General features: G+C 60.0%; 7 protein-coding genes across 7 annotated transcripts; all 7 read left to right on the top strand.

Moving 5' to 3' along the window:
• Positions 1-956: 956 nt before the first annotated feature.
• LDBPK_252400 (hypothetical protein, conserved) lies at positions 957-1,847 on the top strand (the record flags this gene model as incomplete). The annotated part of the gene is made up of 1 exon (XM_003861522.1): positions 957-1,847. One exon carries the CDS (start codon positions 957-959, stop codon positions 1,845-1,847), a length of 891 nt encoding a protein of 296 aa, XP_003861570.1.
• A 928-nt stretch (positions 1,848-2,775) lies between these two features.
• On the top strand, positions 2,776-4,767 carry LDBPK_252410 (hypothetical protein, conserved; the record flags this gene model as incomplete). Its single annotated transcript, XM_003861523.1, has 1 exon — positions 2,776-4,767. The coding sequence occupies one exon, from the start codon at positions 2,776-2,778 to the stop codon at positions 4,765-4,767; it is 1,992 nt and encodes a 663-aa protein (XP_003861571.1).
• Positions 4,768-5,762: 995 nt separating this feature from the next.
• LDBPK_252420 (hypothetical protein, conserved) lies at positions 5,763-7,496 on the top strand (the record flags this gene model as incomplete). Its single annotated transcript, XM_003861524.1, has 1 exon — positions 5,763-7,496. One exon carries the CDS (start codon positions 5,763-5,765, stop codon positions 7,494-7,496), a length of 1,734 nt encoding a protein of 577 aa, XP_003861572.1.
• Positions 7,497-8,463: 967 nt separating this feature from the next.
• On the top strand, positions 8,464-8,901 carry LDBPK_252430 (hypothetical protein, conserved; the record flags this gene model as incomplete). The annotated part of the gene is made up of 1 exon (XM_003861525.1): positions 8,464-8,901. One exon carries the CDS (start codon positions 8,464-8,466, stop codon positions 8,899-8,901), a length of 438 nt encoding a protein of 145 aa, XP_003861573.1.
• Positions 8,902-9,859: 958 nt separating this feature from the next.
• Positions 9,860-12,373, top strand: LDBPK_252440 (hypothetical protein, conserved; the record flags this gene model as incomplete). Its single annotated transcript, XM_003861526.1, has 1 exon — positions 9,860-12,373. One exon carries the CDS (start codon positions 9,860-9,862, stop codon positions 12,371-12,373), a length of 2,514 nt encoding a protein of 837 aa, XP_003861574.1.
• Positions 12,374-14,541: 2,168 nt separating this feature from the next.
• LDBPK_252450 (serine/threonine-protein kinase, putative) lies at positions 14,542-15,711 on the top strand (the record flags this gene model as incomplete). The annotated part of the gene is made up of 1 exon (XM_003861527.1): positions 14,542-15,711. One exon carries the CDS (start codon positions 14,542-14,544, stop codon positions 15,709-15,711), a length of 1,170 nt encoding a protein of 389 aa, XP_003861575.1.
• Positions 15,712-18,691: 2,980 nt separating this feature from the next.
• LDBPK_252460 (hypothetical protein, conserved) lies at positions 18,692-19,786 on the top strand (the record flags this gene model as incomplete). The annotated part of the gene is made up of 1 exon (XM_003861528.1): positions 18,692-19,786. One exon carries the CDS (start codon positions 18,692-18,694, stop codon positions 19,784-19,786), a length of 1,095 nt encoding a protein of 364 aa, XP_003861576.1.
• Between the last annotated feature and the right edge of the window lie 604 nt (positions 19,787-20,390).

The following is a 20,390-nucleotide window of genomic DNA, read 5'->3' on the forward strand; positions in this document are numbered from 1 at the left end:
GATGCGAGTGGGAGGGGCCCTGTGGCAGACCCGGGGGGTGCAGTGTTGACCTCGCGTTGCACAGCAGCGAAACGGACACGTTGGCGGAAGGAAGAAAACAGCGTCACGCGCGCGCTTGACGGTGCTTCTGTGTGCTCCGCGCGGGCTTTCTCACATCCCTTTCTTTTTACTGATCGTATGCCGCCCCACCGACCGCCACTTTTTCACCTGGGTTGCTTCCTCGCTCTCTCGTCATACAAGCTGACCAACAACGCCGTGCATATGCGGCTCCCTACACCGCACCTGCTCTCAGCTCCTTCGCGAGTACCGAAGTCTCGGCTTGAGCCGCATGCAGGGGGCGCGTATTTTGATGTGTACATGTGCGTGCGTGGCAGTCTGCGATTCGAAGAGAAACGCGAGCACCCGCCCACTTTGTCGTCGTTTCTGTGCAGCCGCCGCTCTTCCCCCGATACGCCGGCGTGTGAACACGCTCGCGGGAGGCGGCAATCTCCTGAAAGGGATCGGGGCCATTCAGCTGCAGTGCCTCATCGCGGCATACCCGCTATCCTGTGTGCCACCACCTCTCTCGAATGATGGCGGCGCTCCACTCCCTCAGCTTTCTCTCTCTTTGTGCCGGTGTCTCCTCCGCCGCCGCCACCCGCTCGCACTTTGGACGTGCGCTGCTCCGCTTCTCAAAGCCTCGGACGCGCACTCGTTTCCCTGCCCCGCCCCCTCCACCCCGTGCGGCTCACTATCACGAATATTATAACAGTGACGCATAGACACCTCTGTGCGTCAGTACATATCTACCGCGCATCCCCTTCTCTTTTTCTTCCCCCACCCACCCACCCACCCACTGCGGATCTGAAAGCAGAGAGGCCCACACACACGCCCCAATCGCGTGTTGCGCCGCAGTGTAGGCCCTCGTCCCCTCTCCCCCGTACTTAGTGCTGCCTTCTTCCTGTGACAGAAGAAACATGCAGACGGCCACTGCCCCTTTCATTCTGCGTTCCTTGTACAAGGATGCGCACATCAGCGACACGCAAATCGCACGACCGATCACAGAGTTAATGATGAATACCATCGGTGCACAGCTCACGAACAAGTACGATACACACATCCCCGCAATAGCGTGCTCCCTCTACACACTCTTTTCGATGTCTCGAGTGCAGACGCTCGGGCAGGAGTTTTGTGACCTGCTGCCCGTGGTCAAGGCGCATCCGTGGCAGCCGGTCGGGCCGGCGCGCGTGTTCCTGCTCGCTGTGCTGCAACTTGTCGAGCCGACGGCGGTGTTCATGGTGGCCCGCAAGCTCTTCCCTGACATGTCCACGGCCGATGTTGAGGAGGTGCTGAAGAAGGCAGTACTTTGCGCGCTGTTTCTCTTCGAGCGCTTCGGCACGCTTCCACATCGCATCGTGCGGGTACGGTTCCTGAGCCTGAAGCCGTCGCGGGCCTTGCAGGACAGCGATGGTGCTCCGGGCTCGTACTTTGTTCTTGGCCTCGTGCTGCTGGTAGAGCTGGTCGTGCGCCTTTGGCGTTACAGCAAGGAGCGCACGTCGCGCGAGGCGAAGCGGTCGACTGAGGCGGCCGTCATCACCAGCAGCGACGAGGATGCCGAGGACGCGCGGCCCGGGAAGTGCATGCTGTGCCTGAGCAATCGCAAGTGCCCAACTGCGACGAACTGCGGCCACATCTTTTGTTGGCGGTGCATCGCTGAGTGGATCCAGTCGAACCCGCAGGAGGCCGTGTGCCCGTTCTGCCGCCAGCACATCACGACGCAGTCGTTGGTGCCGCTGTACTTCTACGTCGCCAAAGAGCCGCCACGTGTGGGGACCGCGACGGACGACGCCGCCTCACCCGCCACTTGAGGGGGATAGCTCACTGAAACTTGTCACCGAGACGCAATGAGGCTCTAGGTGGTATGTGCGCTCGTGTCCGCCCATTGGCGCACACGCCTTCAGCAGTGCTGGGCGACTGCGTTGCCATGGTAGTGTGCATGCTTTGCTATTTCCGTTTGTGCTGCGATGCGCAGCACAGCTTCAACATGAGGCAGACGGCGCGTACTGTTGAGGAGAGCCACGTGGACAGCCGCGTGGGGATAGGATGGCGTCATGTGTATTCGTGGACCGTTGCTGCTGCTGCTGCTGCGTGGCCGTGCCGCGGCAGTTGCGCTGACGGCGCCCTGGCCTTCTCAATGACGATGGCCGCCGCCAAAAAGAGAAAACGCATCGACGAGGGGCCGCGAAGGAGAGAGGAGGAGGACGAGAGGGCAGAGGATAACGATATGAATGCTTCTGTACCCACTCGCCGATGCCCAATTCTTCTCGTCTGCGCGTCTACAGACCAACGTGCTCGAATCTCGTCGTCTTCCCTCCCGAGAGCGTTCTCAGCGGGAAGGGGAGGGGCGGGGACGGTACGACAGTGCCTTCCCGTCGTCACTCCCTTATTTCATCTTCCGCCGCCTCCCTTGCTCTCTCTCTCTCTGTCGCTCCGTCTCCACCCTCCAGCGCCGTTGTCCATCTCCTCCATTACGTGCACGTGTGCCTCTACTGATCGGGCCCACCTTCGCGCACGCAGCACACTCACCACCGCACATAGCCGAAAGCGCGCGTGTGCTGACTGAGGGCTCATCTGCAAACGCACACGCCATCAAGCAGCAATCCAATATCAAGGCGTTCACGCTCGAGTCGACTGCCCGGATCGAGCGCGCCATCTACCGCTGCGCGCACACGCACGCATCTTCCGTGTTGTGCCATTGGAGAGCGTGCGAGAGAAGAGAGGCGAAGTGCTGCCGCGATGCCGTCCTTCAAGGCGGAGAACATCATCCGCGACAGGCTGGATGCAGCAGAGTTGTCGCTTTCCGGCATGCGCTTGACTTCGCTCGATGCTTTGGTGCCTCTCCTGGCGAAGATGCCGCGCTTGCGTTGCCTGAACGTGTCGCACAACGAACTCCGTGACCTCCCAATGGACCTGTCATCACTGACCAAGCTGGAAGCACTCGACCTCAGCTCCAACCCTCTTGGGGGCGTTCACCGCATTCTGGACGGTCTGCAGTCGCTGCCGCGGCTCACCTCCCTCTCCGTGACCCTTCCAGCACCGGCGGCGGAGGCGGAGGAGCAGCTGATCATGCGGCTTCCCGCCCTCACCTGCTTAAATGGCACCGCCCTTGCTGATCCGAGAGAGGAAGTTGAGGAGGGCGGCGCTGTCAACCGTGACATCGATGCTGCCGTTGAGATGGCGTCGGCGGACCGCGCGTACTGGAAGCCGACGGACTCGGCAGGCATCGAGAGCCTCTTCGCCGATGTCAGCCGCCAAGATGCCTCCACGACGCAGGAGTTCTTTGATTACATGAACCGCGTCGTGCAGCACGTCACGTGTTTGACGGCGGCGGAGGACGACGCGTTCGCGCAGGAGGGCGAAGTGCTCAAGGCGCGGCGCCTCCTCTACGAGTTCTGCTTCGGTGATGTCATACGGAGCGCATTCAAGGATGGTCACGACGTTCTCGGCCGACAGCTGCAGACGCTGCTGCGCTACGAGTCGGCCATGATGGATCAGTACGACATGCACTGGCGCCGTATACTGCAAGATCGTGATAGCAGGCTGGCGCACATGAAGCGGGACATGCAGGACGCGATGGAAGACATCCGCTCCCTTATCGAGTGCTTCCCAGAAAGTGCGGCACAGGGTCCGTCGATCGAAGGGGAAAACTCGCGGCGCGAGAGGGAGGAGGCACCGCATGGCGCTGATTCGGGTGTGCGCGCGTCGCTTGGAGCGACCCCACTGACGCGCACGGGGCACACCACCCACATGGACGCGAGCCGGATAGGCGCCTCTCCGCAGCCACTGCCGCCGGCTGGGCTCACGCGGCGATCTCAGCGGCCGTCTTCAGAGCCCAAAGCGCGGAGGTCGAGCTTCACGAAGGTGCTGTCGCTTCGGCAGCTGAAGGAAATCATCGAAGACATCTACACCTCCAAGGTCAAGTACGACGACAAGTGCAAGCAGAACCAGTTGCCGCGCGAAACGCTGGAGCAGCACATGTACACCTGCCTGAACCAAAAGTATGGGCTGCGGGATATTATCCTCGAGTGGGCCACCGCCATCGTGGAGGCCGTGAGGCGCTACGCGCCGGAGGACAACGACGTAGCCGTGTTTGGCAAGATATTGCGCAACGAGATCGATGAGGAGTTCCGCTTCGTCCAGCAGCACGTGCGCCAGACGGTGAAGGAGTTGCTGCGCAAGCACATCCAGGCGAAGCGGCCGCTCAGCGGTGTGGTGGAGCTGAGCAACGCACTTCAGCAGGTGATGCGCGGCACGGTGGCAGAGGGCGCGTGGAGGGAGGTGGTCAACTACATGTACAACGCGGCCGACTCTGCCCTCATCACGGCCATCATCCATGAGTACCTCCGCCGCCGGTCCCTGCCAAAGCTGCAGCGAGGCAACAAGGATGATGTGAGGCTGTCGCCGACGGCGGCGCACTCGCAGCTGCCGTGCAAGGACTTTGTGCGGCTGCTTCTAGACTTCCAGCTGGACGGGCACGTGCGCTTCTTGGAGCCTTACGTGAAGATATTCCGGCGGCACGACAAAGACCAGAACGGCATTGTGAACAGATTCGAGTTCGCTTCCATCGTGCGTGAGCTGGACCCGAGCAAGTCGGAGGAGGCAGTGGAGTCCATGGTGGAGCAGATCGATCCACACGGGAGCCAGCTGATAACCTTCTCTGAGAGCATCACCTTCCTGAACGACGAACTGCTCAAGCTGTCCAATGCCCAGGACGGCACCCACGAGTAGGAGACATGCCCGATATGCACGTGCATATGCGCGTATGGTGAGCACCTCCTCCGATCTCTCCTTCCTTCCCTGTCTTCCTCGTCTCTCTTTGTCTCCTCTCCCAACTCTGTACCGGCTTGTACGACGACGGCTGCATCACGCGCCAATGTGATAAAGCGAGAGGCGTGCACATGGGGTTGCTCCCGCGCACTTCCGTGCGCAACAACCGTGGAAGCCAGATGACTACTTAAGTGGCAGCACACGCGCGCATGCGTGTTGATGTGTAGCGGCGAGGCGGGGATGCAAGGGGGAGGGGGCGGGTGAGGCTCGCTGCGCAGGATCTACCTCCCCCCTCCCCCAAGCCCCGCGCCTCTCTAGCGCCGTCGTTCTCCCAACACGAGAAGAGCGACGTCTCCATGTCGGTGTGTCTGGGCTGTGCAGGCGATGAGGCGCACTCGGTGCTGCCAGCGCGTGGCTACCGCACCCGCAGCAACGGTGCTACTGCTCCTCTTGCCTCTTTCTCCCTCCCCTCTCACTCTCTCTACCGCTCACCTGCGATGTTGTCTATTCCTTTTCTCTGCCCGCTTCACGCGGCCGTGCCGTGGCACCGCCGTTGGTGCACTGGCACTCACCTCTTTTTGCCTCGCACATTCTCATGGGCCGAGTGTGCCGAAGCACGATAACAACGCGGTAGTGTGCGACTACTGCACAAGTTCTGCAGGCAACGAAGGATAGCGTGCGAGGGAAGATTGTTCACCGGGAGGCTTGCGCGCTTGGCTCTCTCTCTTCGTCTCTGTGTGTCTCTGTGTGCATCTCTGTGCGAAGCTGAGACTCTCCTTGGACCGCCCACCCACTCATTGCACGGCTGCGCTTCACACCTGCTACGCGGGGTTACGCATAACTCCTCTGCGCTGCGTGTGCGTGCGTGTGTGCGCCTCTCTCGCGATTCGCCACTTTTTGTTTCCTCGCACTCACCTTCCCCTTTGGCGGCCCATCTCGTTGCACTGTTGACCCTCATGTCTGTCCCTGACGACTTCAGCAGCCTCCCTCCTGTGGTGAGTGTGAGCACCAACGTGGCGGTGCTGACACCGCCTTCGGCGCGCTATGCCCTCACCACGGGCGAGCTGGCGGAGTGCTTTCTCAGCGCACGACGCAGCAGCATCCACACACAGCCGCCGCCTTCAGACGCCAAGGCAATACAAAAGGCGCAGGAGCGCCTCGACTCCTTCCACTCTTCCCAGATCAACCCGTTCCTCTACGGCTACATGTACCCGGACCAGGACATTCCTGAGTCAGTGCTGAGCAGCATTCGAAAACTTTGCGTCAACGCTAGCGGTGCCTGGGCGGCGCGGTGCCAGCGACTCGCCTTTGACGTGCTCACAACGGAGCTGCAGGCGAAGGCGTCCAACGTTATTCCGCGCACAAACCACGACGACCCGATCGGACTGGCGCAGCTGCGCCGTGTACTGCCCACGCTCAAGTACGTGCCGAAAATGAGCGTGACGAACCCGCACTCTCGGTTTGTGGGCAACTGCGTCGACGACATCGCTGAGAACGCGCAGGCGTTCACTGCGACGGTCACCGTGCAGAACAACGGCTCGCATCCTTTCACGGTCTCGATCGCGCAGACGCAGACTGTCATTGACGGCGTGCGGGCGGAAGACAAGTTCATGGAGGCGAAGCTGGAGAAGGCGGAGCTGCACCGTGGGGAGTCCGTGGACGTGCGCCTTGTTATGCAACAGCCCCCGCACGCTGTGTTGTGGGAGTATGAGCAGGTGTTGGTGCTCTCCGTGAACGGCATCCTCAAGTACTTTGTGACCTTCGCGGTCATTTCGCCGAAGCAGGACCTGTTCAAGCAGTGTCTACCAGGGTGCCTTCCACTGACGGTGCTGGAGTCCCCCCTCGGGGAGTACACTGCCCCTCTCATGCTGCAGGTGTTGAAGCACGCGTTCATTCGGCAGCAGGGGTACACCAGCCCCGCCGTCGTGCATCTGCTTCTTGGCAAGGCCGTCAACTACCGTACCCACAATGAACTCGTCATGTCAGAGACGATGCGCCTGACGAAGGCGCTGAGCGATCAGATGAACATGGCCGCGACAATCTCCAGCTATTGGGCCTCGCTGCCAGACGCCAAGAAGGCGCCGCTTTCGCGCCAGTACCAGCCGCCGGTGTCCTCTGCACAGCCAGCGCGCTACGCCCCAGGCTCAGATAAGCTGGGCTCATCCAACGTCGCTACTGCCGAGGCCCTCTTCCCCAACAGCGCGACGCGCTTGCCAGAGGTGCTGCAGCGGTCACCGCCAGCGGTCATCATGGGGGCCATCCTCATCTGGCTGGCGCAGATGGACATCGCGGTCTTCGACTCGTCCTTCTTCAACTGCGACCCCGTCGGATACATGCAGGGCATGCCGCCGTACCTTCGCGGCATCCTGCTCTGGATACTTGACCTGTGCTGCGGCCTTCTGGTGAACCAGGAGGTGAATGGGGTGAACGAGCGGGTGCTGGCCTTGACGTTTGCGGCTGTACTCATGCGGCGCAACGTTCCGCAGTACGACGTAGAGGAGACAGAGGCTTTCTCTGACGCGCAAGCTGTCTTTGGCTCCCCTAACAGTGGTGGCGGTGCTGGTGGCAGCGGCAGCACAGCCACTACCGTATCCTTCTCCACGGAGGTAGCCTTTCATCAGAACGCCGTGACTGCGATACTGCACTGGATTTCCATCTACCGCGTCAAGTATGCGAAGAAGATGAAGTAGCAGAGGAGGGAACAGAGCGTCGTGGGGGTGGGGCGCGGGGGTGACCGCGAGGCGGTGAGACGGTGAAGGTGGCGATGGGGCTCGCGGTTACAGCTCTGTGGGGGAGGACACCTGCTCTCCGGGCTGAGTTTCTGACAATGCAGTGCGTAACAACGCATGTGTGTGGACACAGCTGGTTCAGGACGTACGTGCCCTCTCCTCGATCCTCTCCCGTTCACGGCTCCCTTTTCTCCTTTCTCTTCTGCCTTTGCTTCCACAACTATCATCAGGAGCAACACCAACGGTTTGACGGGCATGTAGGAAGCGCATAGGGGAAAGGTGACGTACATCGTTGGAGGAGATATGGGCGTGTCTTCTCAGGCCTGTGTATATCGTTGGAGTTCTCTTGCTCTCTTGCTTCCCTTGTGACCTTTCATCATCTCCACTCTTTATCGAAATTCTACTCTTCGGCGATGTGCTGCGTGGACTCGCACCGCGGCAGGCAGACGTCCAACGCCGATCGCATCTGCTGGTTCGTGTCTTCATCGCATCTTGGTTTGTGGTGGTGCACAGTGGCGTTGAGAGCCACTAGCGGTCGGTGCATCCGCTGTGCCTATCTCCCACTCTCCGCCCACCCCTTTGCACCACTCTTTTCTCCCTCCTTTCATCCCTCTGTTTCCCTCTCTCCCTCTCTTTCACGCGCCTTCTTGGTCTCGCTCTACCTCTGCTGCTGCTGATGGTGCTACTTTCCAATGTGGCCCGTGACGGATGCGGCTTCTACTCCTGCTGCGTCACACTCTCTCTGCCTGTGCATGGTGCCTTTGCGTGTGCGCGTGCCCACTAAAGTCTGGATTCCATTGTTTTCTCTCTTCGTGGCGACAGCAGTCGCAGCGCCCGCTATCCGCCCACTATTTACCGCTGTTGTCTCTGTTGTGTTCATCCCACTTCTGCCACCGGCGTTGAGCGCCGTGCTTTCTGTGTGCTGTTCATGGAGGCCGCCGCCACACCCGAAGCGCATCCCGTTGCGCCGGCACTGCGCAAGGTGCACCCCGCCGCACGCTGGGTAGCTGGTCTCTTCTCACCCATGTCGCTTCGGGATCAGGGGTATTGCGCAGACATGTTCCAGTGCATTTTGTGGGGGTCACTGGCCGTCTCCTTTCCGATCGCGTACTGGATGGGCTGCGTGCTCGTCACTGTCATCGGTGTGTGCGCGGCGACGGTGGTGTGTCTCGTGCTCTTTGTCCCGAACTGGTATCAGCACCCAGACCCGGCTCTCAAGTACGCGGATGACACGGAGGTGTACGACTACTACCAGCAGTACGAGGCGGCGAAGAAGGCGGCACGTGAGGCGTCAGCGCCGTCCAAGAAGACGGCAGACGCTTCTCCAGCCTTGCCAAAAGCCAAGCCGCGGGCTGCGACCGCATGAAGAACAGGCGGTGGGACAGTGGCGACCGAAGTGGGCCTGTGCGCATGTGTGCTGACCGAGACACGAAGAAGCCTCGCCGAGTGGCGCGCGAGGAGACGAAGCAGGTCAGCTGGTTCGAACGGGGGCAAGCAGTCGAGGCATGCGGCTCTCTGCGAAGGTGCTGTGCTGTGTGCTCTGCGATGATTGTTGTGATGCGAGTGGCGTATCGTCGGCGTGGCATGTCACCATTGGGTGTGCGCTATACCGTCCTCCTTCCCTCGCTCGTACGTACGGACGCTGCGACCCGCCGCCCATCCTCGTCCCTGTCGGCTCGTTCTAGTGCGCACCTTCTCTCTTCTGGCGTGTGCGGAAACGTATGCTGTTGCAACTGTGGCGTGTCTTTTTGTCCCCTCCTCCATCGCCGAGTGCCGTTCACTTCTGCTGGCGGGACCGAGTTGATAAAAGAGGTGAGAGGAGCAGCAGAACCGACAGAGTGCGGCTGCCGCCACGATCACAGGTTGAGAGCGGGCGGTGCGTAAGTTGATGACAGAGGCCAGTGGGGCTGCACACGCGTCAGTCGCATCGCGACTCGCTCTGTCTTCAAGGGTCTGCTTGTGAGTACGTGTTTTCATGACCCTGATGGACGTGACATTCTTCGCATGCGCTCTCGCACATACGCTGCCCTCGCTCCCCCGCGCCGCGTGGGCGCCTCCTCAAAGCCTCACCGACCCCGCCACTCCTCGTCTTCTTCGTGCCTTTGCCGCTTCCTTTCTCTCTCCCTTCGGCTCTTCACACGCTTACCCACCTCGCTATTGTCAGTGCAGGTGCGACACTCAACGTACTGTGGCTCGCGACGGGACTGGCGGCAGATGAAAGGGGACGGAAAGCCGAAAAAGGATTGGTGCGCTTCTCTCTTTCAATCGCCTCCGCTCCAATTTCAGGCTTCGCTCCTTCACACCTGCTGTGCTTGTTGGAGCGCATGCGGACGTCTCCGCGAGACGGCGCTACGGCGGCGGCCGCGACATCCTTGGCGAGCAGCATCAGCCATCACCTCTCCTTGGAACTTGGCGACTCGTACGAAGGCGCTGTTGAGGTAAAGCATGGCGTAGCCATTCCCCATGGACGTGGTGTTTGGCGCTCTGGGGACGGCCAAGTGCGGTACGAGGGCCACTTTGTGCAGCGCTGGCGTGACGGCTACGGACGCCTGTGCACACCGACGTTCACACTGTGGGCGCGGTGGCGGATGGATCGGCCTGACCTCTCCTCCTCTATTCGTGTCGACTATCCGAACGGGGATCGCTACTGCGGTTTTGTGGAGCTGAAAGTGAAGCAGCCACCCTCCGCACAGACCCGCTCCAAGTTCAGCGCCTGGGCCGCCTCTGTGGAGCCGTCGCGGCACCGCTGGGGTGAGCTGGTGACGTCCAGCGGCGATCGCTACGTTGGGGAGTGGGCGGAGAATGAGCGCGAGGGCTTCGGGTGCTACGTGTGGGCCAGCGGGAGCCGGTACATTGGTCGGTTCCGCCGCGGCCAGTTCCACGACACTGGTACTCTTTTCATATTTCCTGCCGAAGTGGAGGGGTGCCTCTCTCGCTTGTGCAGCGATGGTGGATGGAGTTGCGGGAGCGGCGATGGCAAGGCACTCGCTGAGCGTCACGCACCATGCGGGGCGGCTCGATGGCCTCCGGCGTCGCGACCGGGATGGGATGGCGTCGTGCTGGATGTGGTGTGGCGTGATGGCAAATGCAACGGTGAGGGGCACGTTACGCTGCCGTCTGGCGTTCGAATATCCGCCGACTGGCGCAGCGCCTGCAGCCCCGTAGATGGAGAGCTCGTGCTGCCGAGTCTCACTCCACAGGCCCGCATGGACACGGAGGTGTACGAGTGGCGCGAGAGCTTCCAGTGGGAGTCGCTGCTGAGCAACGCCGATGCCAAGGCGCGCCGCATCACTTATGAGAAGGCTGACATATCTCGTGCAGACATCAAGCAGTCCAACTCCACAGAGTACGTGCGCAGCTGCGTGCTTGAACTGCTCAACGCTCACAAGGTCGCCAAGACGGCTTTGCATGTGTTCCGGCGCTGCTTCTACTGCCTGTATGGTACTTGCGGTGTAGACACGGAAGTGGGTGCTGGTGGTCACGGCAACCCACTGGGGTGGTGCACGCTGCGTAACGCGTACGGCGGCTGCATCCACCCAGCGGAGGGGCGGCGCATCAGCGCTGCGGACCTTGACCTGGCTTTGCGTGATATTGCGTCGCTGGCGCGCTCGATGGTGCGCTGGGTGCTGGACATGGTAGGGCCGGAGCAGCAGTTGAAGGTGCTCGACTACGGAGGGGAGGCTCTGGTGGGCCGCTGGGTGGCAGACCGCGTCTTTCAGCACTGCTATCCCGTCTTGCTAAACCTGTACAGCCAGGTGTACCGCGCGGAGGAGACGGCGCTGGCGGCGTCTGTAGCGCGGCTGCGCGATGCCGTCACACTCGACGACATCGGCGTTGTCTTTGCCCGCCAAAGCGAGAGTCAGGAGAAGCTCTTCGACCCGTACACGGACGCGGTGCACTGTGTAGAGAAGCTGAACAGCGAGGCGCAGACTCTCACGCAGCTGCTCAAGGTGTTGGTGCAATGGTCCCGCGAGATCGACCTCTCCACGCGCCTCACGCAGGCGTGCACCGATGGACGGCAGAAGCCTGCGAGGAGCACCTCCGGCTCCGCCGATGATCTGCTGCCTATTCATCAGTATGTGCTGAGCCAGTCTCGCTGCGGACGACTCTACGCCGTCACCAAATTGCTGTCCGACTTTGCAGCCGAGCCGCTGTTTATGGAGTCCACCTCGCAGGAGGCGTTCGGAGTCACGACACTGCAGGTGTGCGTGCTGACCCTGCTTCGCCTGCACCCGTGGGAGAGGGACGCGTCGAACATTCTCGTACCGTTTTCTGTGGCGCTGGACGGCGTACGAGAGGCGGTGCAGCGGCGGGCGGCACTCGCAGTGTGGGTCCATGACGCCTGCAGTGGTGCTTCTTTCCCGGCGTCGACAGATGCGCCGACCTTGGATGTGGTGGAGCGAGTGATGAGCCGCTACGTGGCGCTGTGGGTTCCTCGCATGGTTGGCTGGATGGGCGAACACGCAAACGCCACCTCCGACCCTCAACCGGTCGACAATGGCGAGTTCACGCAGGAAGAGCTCTCCCTCCTGTACCTTGGACCGCCTATCGCTGACGGCGAGGAGGCGCTCTGCTTCTGCTGTTGGCTATACGCCAGCGCTCTTTTAGATTCGGTGCACATGCGGCTTCTCCTCGGGCCCCATACCGTGCCGCACCGCCTCAGTCGTGCCGAGGACGTGGCAGAGGCGTGTACACAGCTGCGGGGGTGGGCTGCAGGTGCAGGCGCCGCTGCGCCAATGCAGTTGCAGGTCAAAGCAGCCGCTTCTTCACCGCCGGTTGTGCCAAGCCGTCTGCTGAGCCTGGAGAGCCACCTCACCGAGCTTCTCCACGAATTTTAGTCCTCAGGCGCGTGCATGCATGCGGTGGCGGAGGTGATGCCATGATAGGGTGGTCTGTGTGCACATGTCGCGCCTGCTTCGCTCTCTCTCTCTCGCTGTTTTCGCCGTTTTGTGTGTGCTTGTGTGTGGCTCTTTGACACTTGTGGAAGACTTCGCCTGCCTGCCGCCTCGCTGCTGTTGCTACTCTGCGTGTGCCTCCGGCTTTCCCTCTATGTCGTTGACCCACTTGGCTGGCGCTCGCTTGCTTCTCCCGTTTTCTTTGCTGTGCGACCCTTCGTCCATTTGGTCTTGCCATCTCCCTGTCTGCGCGTGTTGGCGTGTGCACTGATGGTCTCTTGATGCGCGTTTCACATCTCTCCTTGCACTACTGCTGGTGAATGCCGTTCTCTCCTCCCGAATGGACGCAGCTGGGAGCCTTTCTTCCGCCTCGACCGTACACGTGAACACTTTCTGAAACCAAGCACGAGCGGCATCGCCAGAGATGATAAACGAGCAAACACGCGAACATGCATGATGTACATTATCAGGCGATGGAGGCTACAGTGGATGTGTCAACGTCCCTTCTCAACCCTCCTGGTGAGCACGCTGAAGTCGTACAGCGGCTCACTCTCAGAATGCAGCACCGTCGCTTCCCTCATCCCCAGCGCGCCCTTCACCTCATTTGCTGTCATTCTCTCTATCCACATCGACTCACCCCCGTCGTGGCCCCCCTCTCTCTCTCTCGTCCCGCTTCCGCCGTTTGTGTGTGTCTCTGCGCCCACGCCTTTCTCTCCCTGTCACACAACGTAGAGCTGTGTGCACTTCCTCTGTACTTAGTCCTCTTCACTCTCCCCTCGGCCACCAAGCAGAACGAGTCTCTTCCCTCTACACCACCCAACACCCGCTGCCTTTTCTTTTTCTCCACCGCCCGCCCTCGACATCGTTGTGCCTTTCGCTTCCGTTGTTTCTTCATTGTTCCTCCCTCCCTTTCCCTCTCTCGCGTGGTGTGCTTTGTTTGTTTTGTGTGTCTTGGTGTGGGTGCGTCTCCCGCACGCACGCACGCACACACACACACATATATATATATATTTCCTAGCCTTTCTGCCTTTTTGCTGTCTGTTTAGCAGTCTGTATACACCCGGTTGTGCGCTCTTCCGCTGGCCCTGCCGTGTCACCGCCCTCTCACCCCTCCTCTAGTGGATAACAACCAGTTGTGCGCGCTTGGCCGTCCTCTTTCTCCCCCCCCCCCAGTGCCCGGCACAGACGCACCATCACACACTGCAGACGCCTGCTTCACTCAGCAGCCTCAGCCACTCGCGCTCCCCCTTCACTTAAACAAGCGCCCTTTGTTTTCTCTCTTTCGCTACGCCTAGCAGAAGACCAAACGCCCACCCGGGAGAGAGCGCCAGGCATCAAGCAGACCAACATCAGCGAAAAGAGGTGCCTAAACGCCATCCTCGTCAGTACAACGCGCCCGCATATTCCCTCCAAGTCACCGCCAACGCCATCCTCGTAGAGACACGGCTGTACAACAAAGCATACGCTTACATCCTATTACAGTCTCTCTTTCTCTGCGTGTGCGTTTGTGGCTTCCGCTCTCCTTCGCACTTACCCGCCGGCGCGTACGTGCGTGCTTCCTCCGCATCACTCTCGCTAACACAACCGTTTCGGGTACTGACTAACGTGAGAAGAAACAAAAAGCACCCGCTTGTCTCTTTGCTGTCTTCCGCGTAGCGCACATACACACACGCACACACGCATATTAGCGAGCGGTCCCTCACCCCCCACCCCCCACTGCCTCCTGTGCCGTAGTTGTCCGTCTCTTCTGCTGCGTCGGCTTGCTTCCCGTCGTCGTTCCTCCGCTCGCTTTGTTAGCCTCTTTTCCGCTGTGCGTTTCTTGTGCGTGAAGTGTTCGGGCGTGGCACGGGCTCGCATCCTCACACTCACTTACCCACTCACGCACACGCACCGCCCCCCTCCCTCCGTCTATCTGTGTGAGGTGTCCTCCATCAGGCCACCGCCGACCGCTCCCCCTCACCTGCGCTTAAGCCGGCAAGCTTTACCGTTTTTCTTGTTTTCTCCTCTTGGCTGCCGTCTCCGTGCACAAGCGCATACACGCCTCCTCTCTCTCGCTCTCAGCGACGACACATCTCCCTTGTGCACACCTCAAGCACCCTCACCCCGTCAAAATGTTCATGAAACTCTTCAAGAAGAAGGACAAGAAGGACAAGGAGGATGATAAGAAGTCCGAGTCGACGCCTACCTTGGAGAACAAGCGTGTGGAAACCCCTGAGCCGCCGCAGGAGAAGCTGACCAAAGACGACTTCGAGACCCTCGACGTCCTCGGCAAGGGCTCCTTTGCCTATGTGGTGCTGTGCCGTCGCCTCTCGACGAACAAGTACTACGCCATGAAGGTGATCAACAAGCAGGGCCTGCTGGACCACAAGCGAGTGCAGGACGTCTTTACGGAGCGCAACGTGCTGACTCGCCTGAACCACCCCTACTTGCTGAAACTGTACTGGACCTTCCAGTCGGAGCACAAGCTGTTCTTCGTCATGGACTACATGCCTGGTGGTGACCTCGACAAGTACATGAACTCCGTCCCGAAGAAGCAGCTCGACCCGGCAACGGCGCAGCTGTACGGTGCCGAAATCCTCTTGGCCATTATGTGCCTGCACGAGCACAGTGTCATATATCGAGATCTGAAGCCAGAGAACATTCTGCTGGATGGTGAGGGTCACTGCGCTCTTGCGGACTTCGGCCTGTCCAAGGATTTCCACAAGGACGGCCAGGACGTGTCCGACAAGGACCTGCGCGCCAACTCGTTCGTCGGGTCGCCGTTCTACGTGGCGCCTGACGTGCTGCGCCAACGTGAGTACACCAATGCAGTGGACTTCTGGTCCTTCGGCATTCTGCTGTACCGCATGCTGTGCGGTCGCACTCCCTTCAATGGCCGCAGCATGACGGAGGTATTCGACAACATCTTGTACTCAGACCTCTCTTTCCCCAGTGGCGTGACGGTGTCGCCGGAAGCCAAAGACCTGATCAGCCGTTTGCTCATGAAGGACCCCAACCGTCGCATCAAGGGCCCTGAGGTGAAGCAGCACCCCTACTGGACGGGGATCAGCTTTGAGGAGGTGGCGCAGCGAAAGGTTGCCCCACCGCGGTGGACCCCACTGCCGTCGGTGGAGGAGATGCTGGCTGCGCGCAAAAATGTCAGCGCTGGCCCCTCGACCTCTTTGAAGAACCCGCACCAAGTCGTGAATACGCCGGCACAGAGCTCGCAGCTCAACGATGGCCAGCAGAGGCTGTTTGGCGGCTTCTCCTGCACGGCGGACAGCCACCTGAACAACAGCTGACGCGGCCAGAGCATGCGCGAACCTGCGAACGCGGGCTGCTGCGTCGCCAAAGGACGGGAGGGCACAGGAAAGGAATCCTTAAAACGGAAATACAACCGAAGACGCGTTTTCGTTTGTTTACGCTTTCGTTTCCGTCAACTTAGCGTTGGGTGGTGTCTCCCTTGCGTTTGGCGTGCGTGTGTTTGTCTTTCACACGCACGCCCCTCCCCCTCTCCCTCACTCCTTCGTTTTCTGCATGAAGACAAGAAGAAGCCATGTACTCTAAAATCCAGGCAAGCACACAGAGACGCGCTCACACACACCCGCATACCCAGGACGATATCACACAAGCGGAATCGTTGTGCGCACGCACGGTGTGGAGGGTGGCGCCAAGTTGTCTTCGCATGTCTTCACATGCCTGAGCGCGCGTGTGCATGAGTGTGACGATACAGCCAACGACTGCCTGAATGGTCCACCCACGCCGGCGAAGATTTTCGCATAGACGCGCATACACAGCAGCGAATCGTTATCATGCGCACGAAGACTTGTGAAAGGGAGTGTTGGGCCATTCTTTATCCGTGCACCACCAGTCTCTCCCTCATACACGCGCGCTCCCTCCACTAAGCACACGTCCGACGTCAACGGCCACAACCCCCTCTCGCCTTCCTTCCCTTCCCTTTCCTTCCCTTCTCTCCCTCCCTCTCCCTCTCCCTCTCTGTGTGGGCGCGTGTGCGTGTGTTTGCTTAGATTATTATCTCTTCACCTTTTCTCCCTTTTGCTCGCTCTACACCTGCCGCCGTCGTCATCTTGCTGTTTTGCTTACACGTGCCCATGCCCTTCCGGATCTCTTACTCGCTGCTATCGGCACACTTCTCGTTGCAGCGTGGCCCGCGTGTGTCTCTCTGTGCGTCGGTCTTCCCATGTATGAGTGCCACCGCTGAAATGTGATCTCTCTCTTTCTGTGGCTGCGCCCGGTGCGGACGCAGCCAATATGTGCGTAGCACACCGCCCCTCTCTCGCTCTTTCCTCACCGGCGGGGGCACTACGAGAGAGAGAGGTACGCGATCGTGCGATGCTGGCTGGTGCCCCTCTACTTTTTGATGTTTTCGTCTTCTCTTGTGGATCTACCAAACCCCTTCTTCCCCCGGTTCCCTCCGTTTCCTTGTGCTTCCCATCTACCCACCCGCCTTCCATACGCCGCCAAAGTCTTGTTGTGAGTTGTTCGTTTTCTGTTCTGTTTTTCTTTGTTCGGCATTCTTGAACTGGCTCCTCGTGTTCTTCCCTGCCCTTCCTCTCCGCCATTCGCACACATGCACACCCCTCCTCTCACCATCTCCACCTCCTAGTTGTCCTTTTCACCGCATCCATCGGCGTGGAGTTGTGTAGGGGCGAGCAGGTTCACGTGCGCTGTTTTATGTGTATGTGACTGTGTCTGGGTTCGAGCCTTGGAAACAGCTCTCTCGCCAAGGCTCGTCGGACTACCGCGTCTGTTTGCCTATCAACCTCACTTACTCTCTTTTCGTCTTGCCTTTCTTTTCTTCATTCACTGCCGCTAGCAGTGTCATTCCCCCCTCCCCCCGCTTCGTCTCCTGCTGAGTCGTGCCTCCCCTTGCTCACACTGTACACTTGCGTACTCAGCAATACCGCCATGCGTGTCGCTGGGTGTGACATCCGCCCGTATACATATATATATTTGGGGCTCGACTGCCTTGCCACAGACATGTGTGCGTGTGTCTCGGGTGGACAGGCCCACAAGGCGGCATGTGGGTGGACAGAGGAGGTACGCGACCGGATGCGATGCGCGTGCGGGTGCCGCAACGGCTGCACACCCGAATCGCAAGCGAAGGTCTTTCTCCCACACTCGTTTCGTGCGACTGCCCTCTTCTTTTGGCTTGCTTGATTTCGTTTTTTTTTTGCCTCTTTGGGTTTGCAGTTCTTTTTTGAACTGAACGAACATGGACGACTGTGTGCTCTCAGGGTGTGTGAGAGTGTTGTGGTCTCCGTGCCTTTGGCTCTTGAGTGAGAGGAGAATGTGCATCAGCGTGCTTGTCTGTCTCTGCGCGTGTGTGACACCCGCGCCCCGCCGCGTTTATAGCGTGTGTAGATACTTGAGTGTTTGTCCGTTTTTCTCTTCTTTGGCGTGCGCGTGTGTTTGAGGCCTTTGCCTGTGCAGGCGGGCGCCTGCGTTGTAAGGAGGAGAGAGAGATCATGCGACTCGGTTTCTCTTTTAGAAGAGTTTTCCTCGAGATCGAGAGCGGGTTATGAAGCGCGTTGTCATGTGTGCACGGCTCTTTGGGTGTTCACATGCGCCTTTCTGTTCGCGTAGGCATGCAAATATGCATATATGTGTTTGCGTGTGTGTATGTGGAGGACAGAGGCGAAACAGCTCTCGAATGCAGCGCGCGTCGACAGCCACCCGCCCAGACGGGCACCCGTACACACTGGTTCCACCCGCCTTATCGAGGGTCGCACAGCTTTGTCTAAAGGACAGCCGCTTTCCATCTTTCAACGGGGAGCCGCCTCTCAAGAGGGTCTGGGTTGCCACGGAGTCGGTGACGGTGTCCCATCTCTTGCACCTTCTCGGCTACCTTTCCACTCATGTTGTTGTGCATGTTAGCCCCGTGTGCTTTCGATGCCCGCCTCCTTCTCCCTTGTTTTCTTAATACTAACGTGTCCTTGAACCGCTGTTCTCCTTTATTGTCTCGCACACACACACTAACATGCGCACCCTCTCACCTCCCTCGCGGACGGCCCATACCAACACAAACCCACACGCGCACGCACACATGCAGACAGACAGACGCTGAGGCGGCGGAAGCGGAAGCAACGGTGCTTCTGCCTCACACTTGTTGAGGGACTTTGAGTGGGCCGTGGTGCACAGATACAAAGTGCCTCCCAAGCTGTCGGCGTCCAAGACGTCGCCCGGCAGGCTCTAAGAGGCACACACACACACACACACGCACACGCAATTCTCGCGTAGAATCGTCACTGCAAATCGCGGATGACGTCTAACCGCGATGCCAAGCGTCACGGCTTCCGCTATGGTGCTCCTGCAGCCGTCGTTGATCCGCTGCTATCGTTTCTCTTTGATCTGCGGCGGATGGAAGACACCGTCCTATCCACTCTCGATCACATCGGAGTCCGGCGGCGCGACCTGCCTCGTCCTTTCGGGGGTGGCTCATCCGCGTCCCCACCGGAAGTACCGGCCACAGCGGACGACGATGCGGCAGTATTTTCCGAAGCGCCGTCGCTGCGGATGCCAGCGTCCGACCCTATTGACGCCTATGCCTACGAGATCGCTGCAAACAGCTCTGATGCGCACGATGTGAGCGTAGTGGGCGTGATACACCAACTACTGAGCTGGCTAGACTCCAACTCGTCTTCCTCTCAGTTGTCTTCACCTCCATCGCAGCAGCTCCTGACGATTTTTGCGGCGGCTGTTGGAGCAGGGGCAGATGTCTTCTTGCGCGACGCGGCCACACTCGAAGATACCCACGTTGAACGCACCTTCAAGAGGCCGAAGCCTGACAAGAGCGTGGCATCACCGACATTCGATGGGGAGACCCTTGCGTGCGGCGATGACAGCACGGCGCGCCTTGTTGGTACTCTCACCGCCGGCGATATCCACGCGGCGGTTCAGGAGTGGCGCGGGTACGAGAGACTTCTCAAAAGCAGTGTGGCGGAGATGAAGACAACATTGGCGGCCGTGACCGCGGCGCGGCCGAATAGCTCATACAGCTGTCATGCGAAGTGGATCGAGCGTACGCGAAGCGATGGAAAGTCGACGTTCGTGGTTCCAGCCAGTGCTGTACTCAAGAGGAACTATGAGGAGTTGATCAGCCTCAACGACGCGCTGGCGACCTGCCAGGCTGCGGTGCACGCCGCTTACGTTGCACTAGAGGACAATCTGGACGTGCTGTTGGAGGAAGCACAGACGGTAGACCGACAGGAGCGGCTCTTTCAGCATCACGTATCAGTGGCGCGCCGCGAGTGCGCTGCGTTGCATGAGCTACGCAGGCGCATCAAGCAAGTCCGCAAAACTCTGGAGAGGTGTGCCCACGGCCAGCGAGGTAGGCCGAAAGTGCAGCCTCGCTAGAGAGTAAAAAGTGCCCACGTGCACCTGCATGTGTGTGGGTTCTCTGGCGGCTTCTGGCCACCGCGAAAGAGGCGCTGTGTGTTCTGCGTGGAGAGGCGGAGATAGGAGGAGGGCCAGGGGGCAATGCCTGTCTTTGTCAGAGGAATTCTCTTCGCCTCTCCCTTGGAGGCCATCCAGCTTCCTCTGCTGCCGCGCGCACCTGTCCACACGCGTGCACTCTCCCCCATTCTCTCTTCCATTTTCCCCACCTCAGCGCTGTCCCAGAGGCTGACAACGCGGCTGCCGCAGATTTGATGCACCCAAGCAGTAGCGTCCGCACACGTAATGAACCACGCTCGGCGCAGGCTGACGGCGACTGACAGGGCTTCGTGTGCAGCGGCTTCACGGAAAATCGAAAATGTGGCTCAACTCGGGCACCCTTGTTCCTCTCGCTCTCTCCCCCCTTTCCCCCTCACTAACGGCGGAGGGGGGAGGGACCCACGCCTCCGTGCGCCATGCCGCAGGGCTCTGTGCACCCACTCCCTCTCCCCACTCGGTGCGTGGCGAAGCCGGGCAGCCCCTCCCCTCCCCTATGCCGGCCAATGCACAGCCCCTTCTCGTGGTG

Source organism: Leishmania donovani, chromosome 25 (assembly GCF_000227135.1).
Source record: "Leishmania donovani BPK282A1 complete genome, chromosome 25".
In the NCBI taxonomy this organism is placed as follows: domain Eukaryota; phylum Euglenozoa; class Kinetoplastea; order Trypanosomatida; family Trypanosomatidae; genus Leishmania; species Leishmania donovani.